The sequence below is a fragment of the Budorcas taxicolor genome, chromosome 9 (genome assembly GCF_023091745.1).
Source record: "Budorcas taxicolor isolate Tak-1 chromosome 9, Takin1.1, whole genome shotgun sequence".
NCBI classification, from domain to species: Eukaryota; Metazoa; Chordata; class Mammalia; order Artiodactyla; family Bovidae; genus Budorcas; species Budorcas taxicolor.
The window spans coordinates 44,413,759-44,433,071 of NC_068918.1; the positions used below are offsets into that span (position 1 = coordinate 44,413,759).

General features: G+C 40.6%; 1 protein-coding gene across 1 annotated transcript; it reads left to right on the plus strand.

Moving 5' to 3' along the window:
• Window positions 1-8,823: 8,823 nt before the first annotated feature.
• On the plus strand, window positions 8,824-18,096 carry NDUFAF4 (NADH:ubiquinone oxidoreductase complex assembly factor 4). The gene is made up of 3 exons (XM_052645935.1): window positions 8,824-9,020; window positions 9,866-9,969; window positions 17,579-18,096. Exons 1-3 carry the CDS (start codon window positions 8,885-8,887, stop codon window positions 17,864-17,866), a joined length of 528 nt encoding a protein of 175 aa, XP_052501895.1. The 5' UTR covers window positions 8,824-8,884; the 3' UTR covers window positions 17,867-18,096.
• The last annotated feature ends 1,217 nt before the right edge of the window (window positions 18,097-19,313 follow it).

Genomic DNA, 19,313 nt, shown 5'->3' on the forward strand with positions numbered 1-19,313 from the left:
GTGAAGAAAAGAGAACCTTTGTTTATTGGCTTTGGGAATGTAAATTGGTACAGCCACCACGGAAAACACTGGAGGTTCCTCAAAATATTAAAAATAGAACTACCATAGGATCCAGTAATCCCATTTGAGGGTATTTATCCACAGAAAATGAAAACACTAACTCGAGAAGATATATGCACCCCCATGTCATTGCAGCTTTACAATAGCCAAGATATGGAAACAATGTAAGCGTCCATTGAGGGATAAACAGATAAAGAAATCATGTACATATATATACAATGGCATATTACTCAGCCACAAATGAAGAATGGAATCTTACCATTTATAACAACAGGGATGGGCCCTGAGGGAATTATGCTAAGTGAAATAAGTCAGAGAAAGACAAATACCATGCAACCTCTCTTATATGTAAAATCTTAAAGCAAAAATCATAAGCTTATAAATACAGAGAACTGATTGGTGGTTTCTAGAGGCAGGAGGTGGGGAGAGGGAGAATTGGTATAAATTTATTTTAAAAGAAAAAGAACAAATGGGCAAAACAGTATATATTGTATGCTACATTTGTGAAAAAATATTATTGGCTATTTTTTCACATTTTCTCTTCCAGATGAACTTTATGAGTTGTCAAATTTCACTTTAAAATTTCAATTGAAAGTGTATCAAAGTGAAGTGAAGTCACTCAGTCATGTCCTACTCTTTGTGACTCCATGGACTGTGTTCAGGGACTCTGTGACCCCATGAACTACCAGGCTTCTCCGTCCATGGGATTTTCCAGGCAAGAATACTGGAGTGGGTAGCCATTTCCTTCTCTGGGAGATCTTCCTGACCCAGAGATTGAACCCGGGTCTCCCTCATTATAGGCAGACGCTTTACCATCTGAGCCACCAGGGAAGTTTAAAGTGTATCAAACTTATGGATTATTTTGTGGAATAATTGATGTTTTTACACTGTTGAGACTTTGCATCAAGGAACATGCTTGGTCTACCACTTGTCCCTTTTTTGTCTTTTTGTAAATTTTGTGGTTTACTTAATTCGGCTTTTGCACATTTTTGGAAGTTTATTCCGAGATACATAATAGTTTTTGTGACCATTGCACATGAAATTTTTCGGCCATTCTAGTCTCTCACTGGTGTACAGAACAGCTAGCTTAATTCTTTTTAAGATCTCATAATTCTTTAAATGATTTCCAAAATTTTCTGGGAAGACAGAGACACTGACTGTTCAAAAGAACAAATAGTTCTTACTTCCTTTATTCATTCTTTATTAGCTAGGACCTCCAGCAAAATGTTGAATAGGACTAGTAGCAAAAAGTACTGCCTTTACTGGTCTGTCTTCTAACATTCACCACTCCAAATTATATTTGTTAAAATTTTTTGATATATACTCTTTATCAAGTAGACGAGGCTTCCTTCTATTCTCAACTAGCCATATTATGACTAATGGGTATTGAATTTAACCAAATATATATTGTGAATCAGTTGAAATACGGTATTTGACTGGGCTGTGTTAATTTCTGGAGGTCTTCTTTCAGGCTCATGCAGTTCTTGCCAAAATTCAGTTCATTGTCACCTGGGGGGTGCCCTTATCTCCAAAAGGCTCCTGATGTTCTTTCCCATGTGGCCTCTTATAGGTTCTCTGTTCAGTCGCTAAGTCATGTCCAGCTCATTTAGACCCAACGAACTGCAGCACACCAGGCTTCTCTGTCTATCACTATCTCCCTAAGTTTGCTCAAACTCATATCCATTGAGTTAGTGACGACATTCAACCATCTCATCCTCTGTCTCCCTCTTCTCCTCTTGCCCTCAATCTTTACCATCATCAGGGTCTCTTCCAGTGAGTTAGCTCTTTGGATTAGGTGGCCAAAGTATTGGAGCTTCAGCTTCAGCATCAGTCCTTCCAATGAATATTCAGGGTTGATTTCCTTTAGGATTGACTTTTTTGATCTCCTTGCTGTCCAAGGGACTCTCAAGGGTCTTCTCCAGCACCATGGTTTGAAAGTGTCAATTCTTTGGCACTCAGCCTTCCTTATGATTCCTCACCATACAGGCTCTCTAAAAGCCCTCTAACAACATGGCAGCTTGCTTTTCTAAAGCCAACAGAAGGCTCTTACTCCTGATTCCTCAGATGGAGTCTTACTTTATGTAGGGTTATCATAAGAGTGATGTATTCTATTCTATAGTCTGTCTGTTCTATTTGCTGTTTAGTTGCTCAATTGTGTTTGAGTCTTTGCAATCCCCTGGACTGTAGTGCACTAGGCTCCTCTGTCCATGGGATTTCCCAGGCAAGAATACTGGAGTGGGTTGCCATTTCCTTCTCCAGGGGATATCTATGCCTATTTGATTCTATCCTATCCTACTTCATTTTATTCACAGTTCCCACATTTGATTGGCTATAAGTAAGTCACTCAAGGAGAGGAGATCATATATTAAAGTTGTATATAAAGTTGCATCTATCACTTTCTCTCATTTTAAAAAATTCTCTATATTTGTGATCATACTCTTTCCAAAAAAATCCCTAAGGTTTTTTATTTGTGCCTTTATTTTTACTTAGATAGGTCAGATTTTTAAATTTTCAAAGAACTATTTCGTTTTGTTTTCTATATAATTAATTTCTGCTTTATCTTCAGTTCTTTAAAAAATGTTTTGGATTTATATTTATATTCTTTTCCTTGTGCTTTTGAGTTGGATGCTTAACTCAAATTCAATTATCATCAATCTTTCTAGTGTTTTAACATATGTATGTAATAGAAACACACACACACATTTTCTTAAAGTACTGCTTTACCTACATCCCACAGGTTTGGATAATTGTTTCTTTCAATGTTGTTCATTTATAAAGAGTTTATACAAGGAGACTGGCAGAAGGAAAAGCTACTGGGAGAGGAGCCGGGTGTGGAGCCTTCTCAGCCCCATGGAGGGTTGTAGACACCTTTTTTCTGCTCTGATTATTCTCTGGTTCCTTTCTTTCCTTCCCTTTCCCACTTTTTCCAGTAGCCTCTCCCTCTAGTCTCTCTCTCTCCCACTTTTTAAACAGCTTTCTTCTTCCAGTTCAAGTCCAAAGAACAGATAAACTCTTCCACAAACGGCCTGCCTTCCCCAAAAGTGCCTGCCTTTTAAAAGTGGATTAGGTAGAGAAAAGGTTCAAAAAAAAAACTTAATGCAAACCCAGGAATAGGTGAGTGATTGTGAAATTCTAAGCTGAGAGGGAAGTAATTGAGTGGGAAGGAGAGAAAGGTGGTAGAATTCTGGTGTCTCTAAGGTGCCATAACTAGGAAAACCAATCATGCCGCTTTATATACAAGGGGGATGATGGAGTTGGCCAAAAAGTTTGTTCAGGGCTTTCCATAATATGTTACAGAAAAATCCAAACAAACTTTTTGGCCAACGCCATACACACTCTTTCTCACCGAAGCTTGTCAGACAGACGTGCTCCAGAGAAGGTGAAAGAATAGGACCGTAGAAGAATTGCTTCTCAGTGCAGTGTAGAGATCTGGCAAGGTATGACAAACTTTCCAGTAAGCTTACCATTGCTCTTAGACAAACTCTTAAAAGAAAGAACACAACTGCCTGAACAAAATGGTTTTATTCTTTCAACAACTAGGTTGTTTCTTTGGAATATATGCATCGTGGGGCTGAACAGAGAATGCTAGCCATTCTCTCCATTGTTCTAGTTTTTAATTTTACTAATTTGATCATAGACACAGAGGTAGATACAGATGTTCTGAAGACAGTGACTGTGCTGGGCAGAACATGGACCTCCAAAGACATCCATCTCTTAAGCTCCAGAACCTGCAAAACGTACTTTGCAGGTGTAACTGAATTAAGGATGTTGACATGGGATAACATCCTGGATTATCACATTAGGACCAATGTAATCATAAGGGTGTAATAAAGGGAAAAGGGAGGCAGGGGAGTCATAGTCAGAGAAGCAGATAATACGATGAAATGATTAATTTGCTGGTTGTCAAACGCTAGGAGTGTCCAGAAGCCCAAAAAGACCAAAAAAGGAATTCTCTTCCGGAGCCTCCAGCATGAAGACACCTCTGCTGACACCTTGATTTTAGGCTCCAGAAACCCATTTCCAGCTTTCCGACTTCTGATCTCCAGAAGAGCGAGATTATAATTTGCTCTGTTTTAAGGCACTGCTGCTGCTGTGCAGTGCTCTGCTGCTGCTGCTGCTAAGTCGCTTCAGTCGTGTCCGACTCTGTGCGACCCCATAGACGGCAGCCCACCAGGCTCCCCCGTTCGTGGGATTCTCCAGGCAAGAACACTGGAGTGGGTTGCCATTTCCTTCTCCAATGCATGAAAGTGAAAAGTGAAAGTGAAGCTGCTCAGTCAACTCGCAGGGACCCCATGCGATGCAGCCTACCAGGCTCCTCTGTCCATGGGATTTTCCAGGCAACAGTACTGGAGTGGGATACCATTGCCGTCTCTAGTCATGTCCAACTCTTTGAGATCCTATGGACTGTAGCCTGCCAAGCTCCTCTGTCCATGGGATTTTCTAGGCAAGAATACTGGAGTGGGTTGCCATTTCCTCCTCCAGTTTAAGGCACTATTTGACAGTAATTTGTTAGATGCGATAGGAAAATAATATAATTCCAGAAGTCATGAGTGTGGTGGCCACAGAGCAGGCATCTGGGTATAACTGCCGATTGATAATTCTAATCTATGAAACCTAGAGTTTCTCAATATGAATACTGGATCTACCAAAGCCTAGTTTGTTCTGGGTTTCAGGATTTTTTTTCTGAAATATTCTAGGTCTCACAAATGCACAACACCACATCACAATGGAACCGGTGAAGTTTCGGAATCTGGTAAATGACCTCAGCTGGACTCACAAATTCCTTGGCCCCTGGTACTGGAATCCAGGGCCTGGAGAAGTTCCATCTGAACCTGGCCACCTCTGCCAGGATGAGCCATTCCTCCACAAATCTGCCATGCTGCTCACTTGTAATTGAGGTTTGGTCAATGAAACCTCTGGGGACTTTTCTGAGCATCTTGAGTCCCTTGTCCACGTGGGTTTAGTGACTGCCATCCTTTGGAGAACACAGAATGCCTTTGAATTATGTTCAAAGAAAGGCATGCATGCACACTTACTCATGTCTGACTCTTTGTGACCCCATGGACTGTAGCCCTCCGGGCACCTCTATCCATGGGATTTCCCAGGCAAGAATACTGGAGTGGGTTGCCATTTCCTCCTCCAAAAGAAAGGAGTGCAGGAAGGTAAAAATCTAGATAGAGAGAGAAAGATTGAGGATGAAGAAAGGAAGCAAGGAGGGACTCTTTCTGCTGCCAATACCAGGCAAAGCCTGGTGGCAAGCTAATGACGCCCACCCAATTTTCCACCTTAATGGGCCCAGCAACGCTGCGTTCAGAGCACACTAATCAGAGAATAGAAACTGAAACACCTATTTTTTTTTTAATTAAATTTTTGAAGAACTTGAATCCCTTTACTTTCAGACATTTATTGTATTCATTTTACTCACCTCTGTTCCTTTTCCAAACTTCTTTCTGTTCCTCTGGAAAATGGAAACCAATGCGAATACTCAGTATCATATTCTGAGCTAGGCACTGTATCAGACACTTCATATTTTTAAATGATGTGAAATCCATTAGATAATTGCTATTGTCCCAGTTCTAAGATGAAGTGAGCATAACCAGAGTGAGTGACTTTCACAAGGACTCATTTCTGGTAGAGGGGCTGGTGTTCAGGCAGAAACCTATCTAAGGCCTAGACTCTCGAGGGCTCTGCTCATCTTTGTGAAGTGAAAGTTGCTCAGTTGTGTCGAACTCTTTGCAGCCCATGGACTGTAGCCTGCCAGGCTCCTCTGTCCATGGGGATTTTCCAGGGAAGAACACTGGAGTGGGTAGCTGTTCCCTCCTCCAGGGGTTCTTCCCCACCCAGGGACTGAACCCAGGACTCCAGCATTGCAGGCGGATTCTTTACCATCTGGGCCACCAGGGAAGCCCCTGTTCATTTTGGAGTTCATTTAATATTTATCTTGGCTTCTCTAATGGCTCAGCAATAAAATATCTGCTTGCAATGCAGAAGGTTGGGTTTGATCCCTGGGTCAGGAAGATCCCCTGGAGAAGAAACTGGCAACCCACTCCAGCATTCTTGCCTGGAGAATCCCATGGACAGAGGAGCCTGGCAGGGCTACAGTCCATGGGGTTGCAAAAGTTGGACGTGACTTAGTGACTGAACCACCACCACCCACCAATATTTACCTGACATTTGTTTAGTGCCTACTTTGTGCCAAGTATTGTTCAGTGAGATGCAGTGAACAAGCAGTGAACAAAGACAATAATTACTGTCCTCAAAATATATACAAGACTCTAGGTTTACTTCATTGGTTCCCTAGGATATTTAGCAATATAAATATATCATATGGCAGTCAGAGAGACGATTAATTCTGAGCAATATCCTAGTTATACTTTCCATGGGCACCTGACTTCAACCTTAATGTGAGCCCAGAGAGAGTTTTGAGTTCACACTTCATGTTAATTTGCATATTTAACAAGAAGGGCTGGAATTATGCGTTTGTGATTCAGATTTTATCTCTAGATGACTCCCAAGGAATGACAGGCAATTGTGTATTTCTCAAGTACCTCTGCCTTCTGTCCTGCTCTTTGAGGACTTGAACACTCCAGGGCCAGCAAGGCAGCTGGCCTGGACTGGGTGTTCCTTAAATATTGAATCCCAGTATGTGTGTGTGATTCTCTCAGTTGTGTCCGACTCTTTGTGATCCCATGGGCTGTGTCCAGCCAGGCTCTTCTGCACATGGAATTCTCCAATTAAGAAGACTGGAGTGGGTTGCCATTTCCTATTCCAGGGAATCTTCCTGACCCAAGGATCAAACCCGGGACTCTTGCATTGCAGGCAGATTTTTTATTGTCTGAGCCACCTGATACGGATGTATTGAATCCAAAGTCTCCTTAAACGTGGAAATTCAATAAATTCTTTCATGTGGGTAATTCCCATAGCTCCCTACACTTCTTATAACTTCTGTCTCACATTACTTTTCCATTGTGCCAGAAGTACAGTGGAATTTCTATGAAAATGAATTTTTCACTTTTAAAATATTTTTAACAGGCAGTGAATGGAATTACTACCATAATTGTTGAAACACATAGATGTGTGAGGCAAAGGAAAATGTTTTGATGTATATAGGTAGAAATATGAATTCCTGTGCTATAAAGCACTTATAGGCATGCGTGTCTCAAAGATGGAACTCTTGGAGCAGCCTGCCACCTTCAGGATAACTTCACAATTAACACTACCAGGGAACACTGGTTTTAGCCTCTGTAAATTCCAAATACCAATTCCAGTAAAAACATTTCATGATAGTTAATGGTGGCTATGTCCCTTGTAGAACTTTTGCTATGATTACTATATGCAATAATTTAATTAGTTTTCTTTAAAGAAAACAGCCCTTTCTTTAGTTTGAGATTCTTTTAAAAATCATTACTTAACTCACTGTTCTATCATTTCATTGCTTTTAAACTTCATTTTGCTAAGGAGAGCTGAGAACCCTAAAAACAGATCTTGCAGCCACAGTCTGAAAAATGCTGTAACTTTGGAAACTGCTGCTTTTTAGTGGGTTCTTTATGAATAAATGACAATATTTTTGAAGAATCTTAAGAGCAACACAGTAATCCTTTCAGAGGGAGAAGGAAGAGGGAGGGAGAGAGAAAGAGGAAGATTAAGAAAACATGTAACCCCTCGCGTTTTTGTTGTCTGTTTTTTTTCCCTTGGAGAAGGCAATGGCAACCCACTCCAGTACTCTTGCCTGGAAAATCCCATGGACGGAGGAGCCTGGTAGGCGGCCGTCCATTTTTTTTCCTATTGGCTGTTCCTTTCACGAAATTACAAGGAAGTCTCCGTGGCTTAAAAAGAATAAGAAAGGTATAGAACAAAGGAGAAATAGGCTAAGGAATGACGCAATGACTCATATTTAATGGCATAGAGACACAACACAAATTAGTATTAAAAATACACAAAAAGAAGGAAAAGGACAGCATAATGGAAATCGACAGGTCAAATGCGTTAGGAGAGCGCGATGTAAAAGATTCTGGGAAAAGAGAACAGGGCTCAGATTCAAACGCAACAGGAAACGGGACAGGGAAATAAGTGACATTTAAACAAAAGAGCGACAGAACAAATATTCATCGAGAATGAGTAAACTTTCACTATTTCCTTTCACAAAAGGAGGAAAGGGCTATTTTAGAACCTTCTTTTAGCCATTAATTCCATTTTTATTGTCTTCCTCTCTGGTTGCACCGACCTGTGAAAGGACTCAAGGTCAATTTGCTTAGACTTTGATTCTCAGCCTGCAACTTTGGGATCACGTGGGGAACCCACTCCAGTATTCTTGCCTGGAGAATCCCAGAGACGGGGGAGCCTGGTGGGCTGCCTTCTATGGGGTCGCACAGAGTCGGACACGACTGAAGCGACTTCGCAGCAGCAGCAGGGGAACTTGAACCAACACCACGCCTCACTCAGGAGGGATTAAATCAGAAAACCTGGGGGAAAACCCGGCAAGAAAATTGTTTTAAAGCTTCCTGCCGGACTCCACCAGGTTGTAGAACGTAAAAACAAGGTGTGCCCAACCCCTAAGTCCCGCCCCAAATCGCGAGAAGCAGCCGCAGGTGGGAGCGTGTCTCCGCCCCAGAGGGAGGTGCTTGCTCCCTTTGAGATACTCTGGGTGGAGACGCGGCGTGTGCCCTCCCGACCGCTAGGGGGCGAACTGCACGCATTTAGCGCACGTTTTGAGCTCCAGCGCGGGTCACCCGCAGACGTGCGCATGCTCCGGTGTGTCCCGGAGGTCGCTCGCGCGGGTGTTTAACCACGTGTGGTGTAACTTAGGGCATCATGCTGTGAAGACATGGGGGCTGCGGTGGCTCGCGCAGTCAGGAATTTCAACCTAGAGAATCGGGCGGAACGGGAAATCAGCAGAATGAAGCCTTCCCCCGCTCCCAGGCACCCCTCCACCAAAAACCTCCTGCGAGAGCAGATGAGCAGTAAGTGGTGCTGGGGCGCCTCGGGCCCCGGCGCTCGGTCTGCGGGTGTGGGTTGAGTGGTGGACCTCGGTGTAGTGGTGGGGGTGACCGGGGTCAGCTGCAGTCACCTGGGTCAGCCGAACTCGGGAAGGTGGCGCCACCGGGCTGGTGACATTGAGACTGTCTCCTTGCTCCCGCGGAGTCGGCGGCTCCGCCTACCTCGTAGTCTTGGAGGTGTCGGTGTCTGCCCATGCTGACCCCGCCCTCGCCGGCTTTAATACTTTGCAGCATGATACAAGGAATCAAAATCAGAAGGAATCGTATGCCAGAGAACTCTCTAGAGGTCTTCGCAGAACAGTGGACACCGAACTTGACCTAGCATTATGAGTTACATTTAAAACACATCCTATTGTGTTCGAGTGAATGTTGATTAAGCAAAAAATGAAGTGAGTGTCTTAAACAGAAAGCAACTCACGGAGATTTAGAAAACGAACTTATGGTTGCCGGGGGAGGTGGGGCCGTGTAAGGGATAGTTAGGGACTTTGGGAAGGTCATGTACACGCTGCTGTGTTTAAAATGGGTAACCAACAAGGACCTATTGTATAGGAAATGGAATTCTGCTCAATATTACGTGTCAGCCTGGATAGGGGGATTTGGGGGAGAATGGATACAAGTATATATAGGGCTTGAGTCCCTTTCCTGTTCACCTGAAACTACCACAGTATTGTTAATCCGCTATACCCCAATACAAAATAAAAATTTTAAAGTTTTGGGGGGAAAAAAGTGACTGTTTTGTGTTAAGTGTTAGGATCTTATAGGAAATTTTCTTTGGGTCTACAGTTGTAACATTCTTTTTCTTTCTTTAGGCCATCCAGAAATTAAGAGAGAAATTGATAGGAAAGATGACAAACTGCTGTCATTACTAAAAGATGTGTATGTTGATTCCCAAGATCCCGTGTCTTCTTTGCAGGTAATGTGTGTTTTCACTAAGTAAATATATAATATAACTCCTTGGAGCTTCGGGAGAATCACGTAGAGAAGTGTGGCAAATAGTAAGAGAGTGAAGGCTCTGGAAATGTAAAAGTGTCAGTGTGCTTCTGAACCAGAATGCAGAGCTTTGGTAAAGTTGAAGCACAGAGGTCTAAGCAAGACACAGATGCCTCTGTTCATTGGATATTTACTGAAATCTAAAAGACTTGTGAAAAAATAAGTAACAGAGCTGTGAAAGTATTAGTTGAATGCACCTCTGTTATTTCAGAATTTATAGGATTTGGTAGGGAACTTCTACCAAATGACAATTGGTCACTTGAATGACATTTGACACCAAGAGAGAGCTTTAATACTATTTTCTCTTCCTTCAGTGGTTTGAGGTATGTTCTGATATCAGAACATTTTTTAGTGTTGGTGGGCTTTTTGTTTGTTTTTTAAGAAAATATTCAGATAGGATTTGTAAAAATACAGAGATCACAGAATAAACTGGGAGTGGGAACCTGTATGTAAATATCAGGCACAAGTGCTCTGTGTACAGTGATGAACACAGCTGTTCTAGTCCTTGCTCTCACAGTGCTTATAGTGTTGTGAGGGACACAGGCATGAAACAAATGAGCAGCCTCAGGTACATAATTGAGGGAGGTACATATCAGAGGGAGCTGTTTGAGACTAAAGGACCAGGGATAGTTTCTGAGGAAGTGGCCTAAACAACCGCTGGGTGTTAGCCAGAGGAGTTCATGGGGAAACTTCTAAGCAGGGAGAAGAGTTTGATTAAAGGAGAGGGAAGTGCCAGTGGCCATTCCCTTTTCAGTCTAAAATTCTCCAATGTCTTTCTCTGTAGATAGGCAATAAACTGCACAGATATGTTAATAGTTATTAGTATAATTTTAAGTAGGGAAGAGAAAACACATGTAAAATAAGGTTTGTAACTTGTTACAACAACAGTTACAGGATTCGGTTATCAGATATTCACACACACACACAAATATATAGGGGTTGATGTTTGTGTTCTTTATATTATCTTTAGACAGGTGTTGGATAATACTTCGGTATTGTTTCTCTCACATGTACTTATTCATTCTAAAATTAACCCTGGGGAACAAAAACCATCTAATACTTCTTATGTATAAAATATAGAAATGTAAATATAATACTTAGGAGATACACAGTGGTGTTAAAATTTCTTGGGGTATTAGGAAAAAATCTGAAAAGACTCATGGGCAAGTGATAGTAAAGAAAAGGTTGAAGTGCCTATTTATGTTTGTCTCTTTTTCTTTTGGGCAGTTCATAATTTTCTTAATGATTTGTGATATCTTTAGATGTCAGTGATGCTGTGGCTATCATATGTCAAATAATTTATTTTTGTCCGACTTTTTATCTATTGCTATTCAAAATTTTGTGAAATATATTAGCTTTTTTGTCTTTCATTGTATGGACTCAGTCTAACATAAAGACAGTCTTCTATATTTTCTCAGTACTTTTATGATTATATATTTTATGTTAAAATCTTTGTTTGGCATTGAATAAAGTTTTTGGTGAAGGAGAACTTTTCAACTGGATGGTCAGTTGTCTAAATATATTTATTTATTTATTACTGGTTATTGAATAACCCAGTCCTTTCCCCACTCGTTTAAAATGCTAATACATACACTTATAAGTCTTAATGGATTCATCAGTTCTATTTATTTTTCTATGTCTACACTAGAATTATACTATTTTAATTAATAAAACTTTGTAAAGTATCTTGATACCTGTTATGATCGTCTTTCTTTCTTTTCAGAAGTTCTTTGGCTCTTGCCACACATTTTTTACCCATATGAACAGGTTCTTGAAAAGTCCTATTTTGATTTTGAGTGTAATTGAATTGGAATTTATAGATTAATTGAGGAGAATTAACATTTTTGCTTTATTGATTCTTTGAAGGGTAGAGGGAAGATTATTACTATGGGATCTCTTTTCTCCCTAAGTTTTTTTTTTTTAATTTTTATTTTTACTTTATTTTACTTTACAATACTGTATTGGTTTTGCCATACATTGACATGAATCCACCACAGGTGTACATGTGATCCCAAACATGAACCCCCCTCCCACCTCCCTCCCCACAACATCCCTCTGGGTCATCCCCGTGCACCAGCCCCAAGCATGCTGTATCCTGCATCGGACATAGACTGGTGATTCGATTCTTACATGATAGTATACATATGCCTAAGTTTTTAACTATTTATTGCTAATATGTCACACAAAAAAGTGATTTTTGTATTGCAGGTACCTGCTTTGCTAGGTTATTATTTCTCTTTGTTTTTCAGTTGATTCTTTTATATTTTTCTAAAGATATTCTCATACCATTGGAATGGAATTACAATTTTCTCTCTAGTGTTTATACTTAATTCTCCTCTTACTATGTCTATTATTCTGTCCTGTTCTTTCCTTGCATAGGGTGCCTGTAATTAATTAAAATAAAGTGATTTGGTCTGATTGAAAAATACTTTTATCACAGGATGTTTTAATTTGCTAAGAGTTTTTAATTTGCCAAGACTTTTTTTAATTTGCTAAGTTTTTTTTTAATTGAAAGAGGATGTTGAATTTATCAGATTTTTCAGTGTCATAATATTAATTTTAGTATTTAATATTAATCAGAAGGGAAAACTGAATTAAAAAAAGTATATATTAGGTGGTAGGAAGATACAGAACTAGGAAGATAAGGGAGTTTTGGGTTTTTGGAAAGCGAAGAAGTCGTTAGGAGTGTTTCAGGCCAGAGTTACAATATGAAGGTAAGAGAGTGTGTGGTGCCTTTAGAGTTCAATATAGTTAGGAGCTGGTGGCTGAGTGGTAAAGAATCTGTCAGTGCAGGAGCTGCAGGAGATTTGGGTTTATTACCTGGGTGGGGAAGATCCCCTGGAGGAAGGAGGCAGTGGCAACCCACTCCAGTATTCTTGCCTGGGAAGTCCCATGGATAGAGGAGCCTGGTGGGGTTGCACAGAGTTGGACACAACTAAGCCACTGAGAATGCACACAACAGTTAGAAGATAGTATGAGGGATGAATCTGGGTCAATGAAATGGGGTGGGGTAGAAAGTTACTAGGGGCCAAATCATGAAGGTCGTATTTGTCTTGCTAAGGAATTTGAGTTTTATCCTGAGGGCAGTTGGAAGTCATTGAAGAGTTTCCTGTGGATGAGTGACTTCAGATTTGCTTCATTCTGAGGGCAGTTTTGAGGGTGGGCTGGAAGGCAGGGAGGGAAAGGCATTTTATCCAGTTAAGAGGAGACCAGGCTTTTGCAGTAGTTCCTGTAAGAGACATTGGCTTGGACAAGGGTAATTAGTGACTGGGAGAGAAGTGAACAGGTTTGAGAGGGACTTAGAAGCATGAGCAGGATTTGGTCACTGATTGGTCGTAATGAGTAAGGAGAGGGAAATGTCAACTATAATATAAGAGAAACTTTGAGTTTTGAAGTGGGCTATGGGAGGTGTGTGGAGTTGGTCCCTGAGCTAGAGAATATGGGGACAAAATTGTATTTTCAGAGAAAAGGGACAAGTTCAGCTTTAGACAAGTTGATCTTTGAGGTACTTATAGGTTATCAAGTAAAAATGTAGTTAGTCATTTGGGAATTGGGATCTGAAAGTCAGGAGAAAGGTCAAGGTTTGAGACCATATTTGAGAGCCATTGATGTGTGGATAATAATAATAAGGGGGTGGTGGGATTGCTTGGGGGGGAATGTGTAGAGTGAGAAGAGGGCCTGGGCCAGAACTTGGGGGCATACTAACATTTACAGGGTAGCTGAAGTGAAATAGACCACAAGGAGGGAACCACTGCAGAGACAGATGGAACACTAGGAGAGGTGGTATGGAAACCAAAGAAAAAATAGTTGTGCGTATGTGGGAGTGGTCAGCAGTGTTTGCTTAAAAAATATCCTCTGGATTAAGATGTAATCCTCTGGATTTGAGATCACAAGTACTATTTTTTAAAGCTGAACTGAAAAGAAGGAAACTGGTCATAAAAGAAGAGTTGCTGTTGGTCATAAAAGAAGAGTGTTTGTGAAAGTTGGTGACTAGGGCACTTTCTTTTTCTTTAATTTATTTATGCACCAGCCAGGGCACTTTCATATTTTTACCAAAAAGCAGTAGTGGCAGGGCACGTTTGAAAGGAAAAGTAAAGGGGCAGGGGGCTGTAGTTGATGTAGCTGATAGAGGAATGAAATACAGAGCACAAACCCGAGGATTAAGCTTGGTTCAGACAGGTGGAAAGATGGGTGTGGATAGGTGGTTTTATTTATATTTGTTGAGGTCTTGGAGGCATTATTTCATTTCCTCTGAAGAGGCAAGATCTCTAGCAACATTTGAATTCACTCAAGGTGTTTGGAGGCACATAATATAAATCCGATGCTGTAAAGAGCAATATTGCATAGGAACCTATGCATTGGAATGTTAGGCCCATGAATCAAGACAAATTGGAAGTGATCAAACAGGAGATGGCAAGAGTGATTTTAGGAATCAGTGAACTAAAATGGACTGGAATGGGTGAATTTTAACTCAGATGACCATTATATCTCCTACTGTGGGCAAGAATCCCTTAGAAGAAATGGAGTGGCCATCATAGTCAACAAAAGAGTCTGAAACGCAGTACTTGGATGCAGTCTCAAAAACGACAGAATGATCTCTGTTCATTTCCAAGGCAAACCATTCAATATCACTGTAATCCAAGTCTATGTCCCGACCAGTAGTGCTGAAGGAGCTGATGTTGAACGGTTCTATGAAGACCTACAAGACCTTCTAGAATTAACACCAAAAAAGGATGTCCTCTTCATCATAGGGGACTGGAATGCTAAAGTAGGAACTCATGAAATACCTGGAGTAATAGGCATATTTGGCCTTGGAGTACAGAATGAAGCAGGGCAAAGGCTCATAGAGTTCTGCCAAGAGAATGCACTGGTCATAACAAACACCCTCTTCCAACAACACAAGAGAAGACTCTACACATGGACATCACCAGATGGTCAACACCAAATCAGATTGATTATATTCTTTGCAGCCAAAGATGGAGAAGCTCTATACAGTCAGCAAAAACAAGACTGGGAGCTGACTGTGGTTCCGATCATGGACTCCTTATTGCCAAATTCACACTTAAATGAAAGGAAGTAGGGAAAATCCCTAGACCATTCAGGTATGACCTCAGTCAAATCCCTAACGATTATACAGTGGAAATGAGAAGTAGATTTAAGGGACTAGATCTGATAGAGTGCCTGATGAACTATGGAGAGAGGTTCGTGATATTGTACAGGAGACAGGGATCAAGACCATCCCCATGGGAAAGAAATGCAAAAAAGCAAAATGGCTGTCTGAGGAGGCCTTACAAATAGCTGAGAAGAGAAGCCAAAAGCAAAGCAGAAAAGGAAAGATATACCCATTTGAATGTAGAGTTCCAAAGAATAGCAAGGAGAGATAAGAAAGCCTTCCTCAGTGAAAGTGAAGTCGCTCAGTCATGTCCAACTGTTTGCCACCCCGTGCACTGTAGGCCACCAGAAAATAGAGGAAAACAATAGAGTGGGAAAGACTAGAGATCTTTGCAAGAAAATTAGAGATACGAAGGGAACATCTCAGGCAAAGATGGGCTCGATAAAGGACAGAAATGGTACGGATCTAATAGAAGCAGAAGATATTAAGAAGAGGTGGGAAGAATACACAGAAGACTTGTACAAAAAAGATCTTCGCGACCTGGATAATCACTATGGTGTGATCACTCCCCTACAGCCAGACATCCTGGAATGTGAAGTCAAGTGGGCATTAGGAAGCATCACTATGAACAAAGCTAGTGGAGGTGATGGAATTCTAGTTGAGCTATTTCAAATCCTAAAAGATGCTCTGAAAGTGTTGCACTCAATATGCCAGCAAATTTTGGAAAACTCAGCAGTGGCCACAGGACTGGAAAAGGTCAGTTTTCATTCCAATCCCAAAGAAAGGCAAAGCCAAAGAATGCTCAAACTACCACAGAATTGCACTCATCTCACATGCTAGTAAAGTAATGCTCACAATTCTCCAAGCCAAGCTTCAACAATATGTGAACCATGTACTTCCAGATGTTCAAGCTGGTTTTAGAAAAGGCAGAGGAACCAGATATAAAATTCCCAACATCTGTTGGATCATCAGAAAAGCAAGAGAGTTCCAGAAAAACATCTATTTCTGCTTTATTGACTATGCCAAAGGCTTTGACTGTGTGGATCACAATAAACTGGAAAATTCTGAAGGAGATGGGAATACCAGACCACCTGACCTGCCTCTTGAGAAAACCTGTATGCAGGTCAGGAAGCCACAGTTAGAACTGGGCTTGGAACAGCAGACTGGTTCCAAATGGGAGAAGGAGTACATCAAGGCTGTATATTGTCACCCTGCTTATTTAACTTATATGCAGAGTACATCATGAGAAACTCTGGGCTGGAAGAAGCACAAGCTGGAATCAAGATTGCTGGGAGAAATATCAATAATCTCAGATATGCAGATGGTACCACCCTTATGGCAGAAAGTGAAGAACTAAAGAGCCTCTTGATGAAAGAGAAGAGTGAAAAAGTTGGCTTAAGGCTCAACATTCAGAAAACTAAGATCATGGCATCTGGTCCTATCACTTCATGGCAAATAGATGGAGAAATGTGGAAACAGTGGTAGACTATTTTGGGGGGCTCCAAAATCACTTCAGATGGTGACTGCAGCCATGAAATTAAAAGACGTTTACTCCTCGGAAGAAAAGTTATGACCTTCCTAGACAGCATGTTAAAAAGCAGAGACATTACTTTGCCAACAAAGGTCCGTGTAGTCAAGGATATGATTTTTCCAGTAGTAGTGTATGGATGTGAGAGTTGGACTATAAAGAAAGCTGAGCGGGGAAGAAAACTGTGGTGTTGGAGAAGACTCTTGAGAGTTCCTTGGACTGTAAGGAGATCAGTCCTGAATATTCACTGGAAAGACTGATGTTGAAGCTGAAGCTCCAGTACTTTGGCCACCTGATGCGAAGAGTTGACTCCCTGGAAAAGACCCTGATGCTGGTAAAGATTGAAGGCAGGGGGAGACAGGGATGACTGAGGATGAGATGGTTGGATGGCATCACTGATTCGATGTACATGAGTTTGAGTAAACTCCGGGAGGTGGTGACGGACAGGGAGGCTTAGCGTGCTGCAGTCCATGGAGTTGCAGAGTTGGACACGACTGAGCGATTGAACTGAATATGAATACAAAACTAGGAAAAAGAATGAAGATTGTCAGGTAAGCTGTTAGAGCAGCATCAGGATTCTGCCCTTCTAAAGCAGTTTATTTTTTCCAACCAACTTGTTATTCTTTTAATATATATGAAATAATGTGGTGAGTGGATGGTATCTATTTGATTGATTTCTACCTAATGATTGAACTATGGTTGTGAAATGGTGATATGGCAAAAGCGCCATGAAACTAAGACTCATCATAAAGAGAAAATGTAGTTTGGAGAAGCATGGGTAATATTTGTTTGAAGAAGAAAAATAGAGATTCAAGGCACGAAAGTAGATGTCAAATCTTTGCGCTCGTCCTAAACGCCTGTTTTTTGGTTTTTGTCTTTTTTTTTTACTAGGGAAAGGATGCCGCAACACGTCAGAAGCCTAAGGAGTTCAGGTTGGCGAAAGACCATCAATTTGACATGATGAACGTTAAGAACATTCCCAAAGGCAAAATTTCCATTGTAGAGGCATTGACACTTCTCAATAATCATAAACTTTATCCAGACACATGGACTGCTAAGAAAATAGCTGAAGAATACCATCTAGAACAGCAAGATGTAAATTCCCTTCTCAAATATTTTGTGACTTTTGAAGTCAAGATCTTCCCCCCTGAAGGCAAGAAAGCAATAGAATCAAAATGAAGAGAATCTTGACAGGACTTTTCCTGTCCTCATCCCCATGTCTTGTATATTTTCTTCATTTGTAGCATGTTAAATTATATAAATTACCAATTGTGTTGAGCAATTCTCTCCTTGTGAGAGCTTGCTATTTATGAACTCTTGAATTTTCAGGATGGCTGATAGGATTGACTTTTTCTCTCTTTTAAAGTTTGGTTTAGTTTGTGTTCTTATGTAATATCAGCATGACTAATCAGCACATGTATAAATTTACTGTAAATAAAAGTTACTGTATCTTAAGCAAATCGATCATCAGCTTTTAAATTGGTCATGTAACCTCTTGGGAAATATCCTGAATCCTTTGTTTAACATTCAGAGCTTCATCTTGCAGTGTAGGTAGCTGGTTTATTCTTCCTGTGAAATAGTGAAAGGAAGAGTTTTCCTGACTTTTAAGACTGAATTTTTTTTTTGTTGAGGAAAGGGACGCTTCACATTGAAGTCCAATAACGGTGTTTCCTGAATAATGGCAGACAGGAGACTGGATACAAAACAGTAGAAAATATATTTTTATTACTGTTCCAGGGAAAAAGAACTAGTGGAGCCTTACTTTGTTTTGAATGAATTTCACATATAAGATAACTTTTTAAAAATACAAGCAAGAATTGGTGTTTATAAAATTTTGTCAGCCTCTGCTTTGACAACTAAACAGGTGAGTCCAAAAGCTTTCAGAGAGGCAGGCAGTAAAAACTCTGAAAAAAAAAAATAAGTTTTCTGTGGACTTAATGTATAAGTACAAGATAATTTTAAAGCATAGTTAAAGAACCATGGTAAATTGAATTTGGTGATCAAATACATGTGTTTTTTCCGATTTAAATACTGGCTGAAAAAAGAGATAAAAAATTACAAGTAGAAATAAAACGTGTGATCACTGGAAAAGACTTGGAAAATTGCTGTCTCAATCATTTAACAAACTTAGGAGCACAGCGTGAGCCAGTACTAGGGTCTTCAGCAAGACTGTATAAGTTTGGCTCTGTCATGTTACTACCTCTGGGAGTTTAGGTAGATTGCATAACCTCTTTGAGATTGTTTCCTCTGTAAAATGAATATAATGCTGCTTTATTAAGTCAAAAGGTTACTGCAAAAATGCATAATAACTACAAAGGATGGAACAAATTCGACTTGAATTTTTGCAGTTGAGATGAGAAGCCTGAGGAAGTTTCCTGACCTATTTAAGATTATTCTGTAGTTTATGACATAGTCAGGCCCAGAATTTAGGATTTTAAAGTCCTAGTGGTTATTTTTTCTGTGAGCTGTGGGAATACTCAGAATGTGGTAAGAAAAATGTCAAGTTATCAGTGTTTTTCTGAGGGAAGACAGGCATCCCCTTTTTCCCAGGGATTTCCCCTGGAAATCATACGGAAGGTGCTGCGGAATTAAGCATGATGATGGAATGAGGCCTTTGTAATGCTGA

What these genes read in the sequence shown, in the direction of transcription:
- NDUFAF4 (XM_052645935.1), top strand. Translation starts at nt 8,885, where the DNA reads ATGGGGGCTGCGGTGGCTCGCGCAGTCAGGAATTTCAACCTAGAGAAT. An exon ending in CCTGCGAGAGCAGATGAGCA is followed by an intron (nt 9,021 to 9,865) that starts GTAAGTGGTGCT and finishes TTCTTTCTTTAG; the next exon opens with GCCATCCAGAAATTAAGAGA. An exon ending in ATCCCGTGTCTTCTTTGCAG is followed by an intron (nt 9,970 to 17,578) that starts GTAATGTGTGTT and finishes TTTTTTTACTAG; the next exon opens with GGAAAGGATGCCGCAACACG.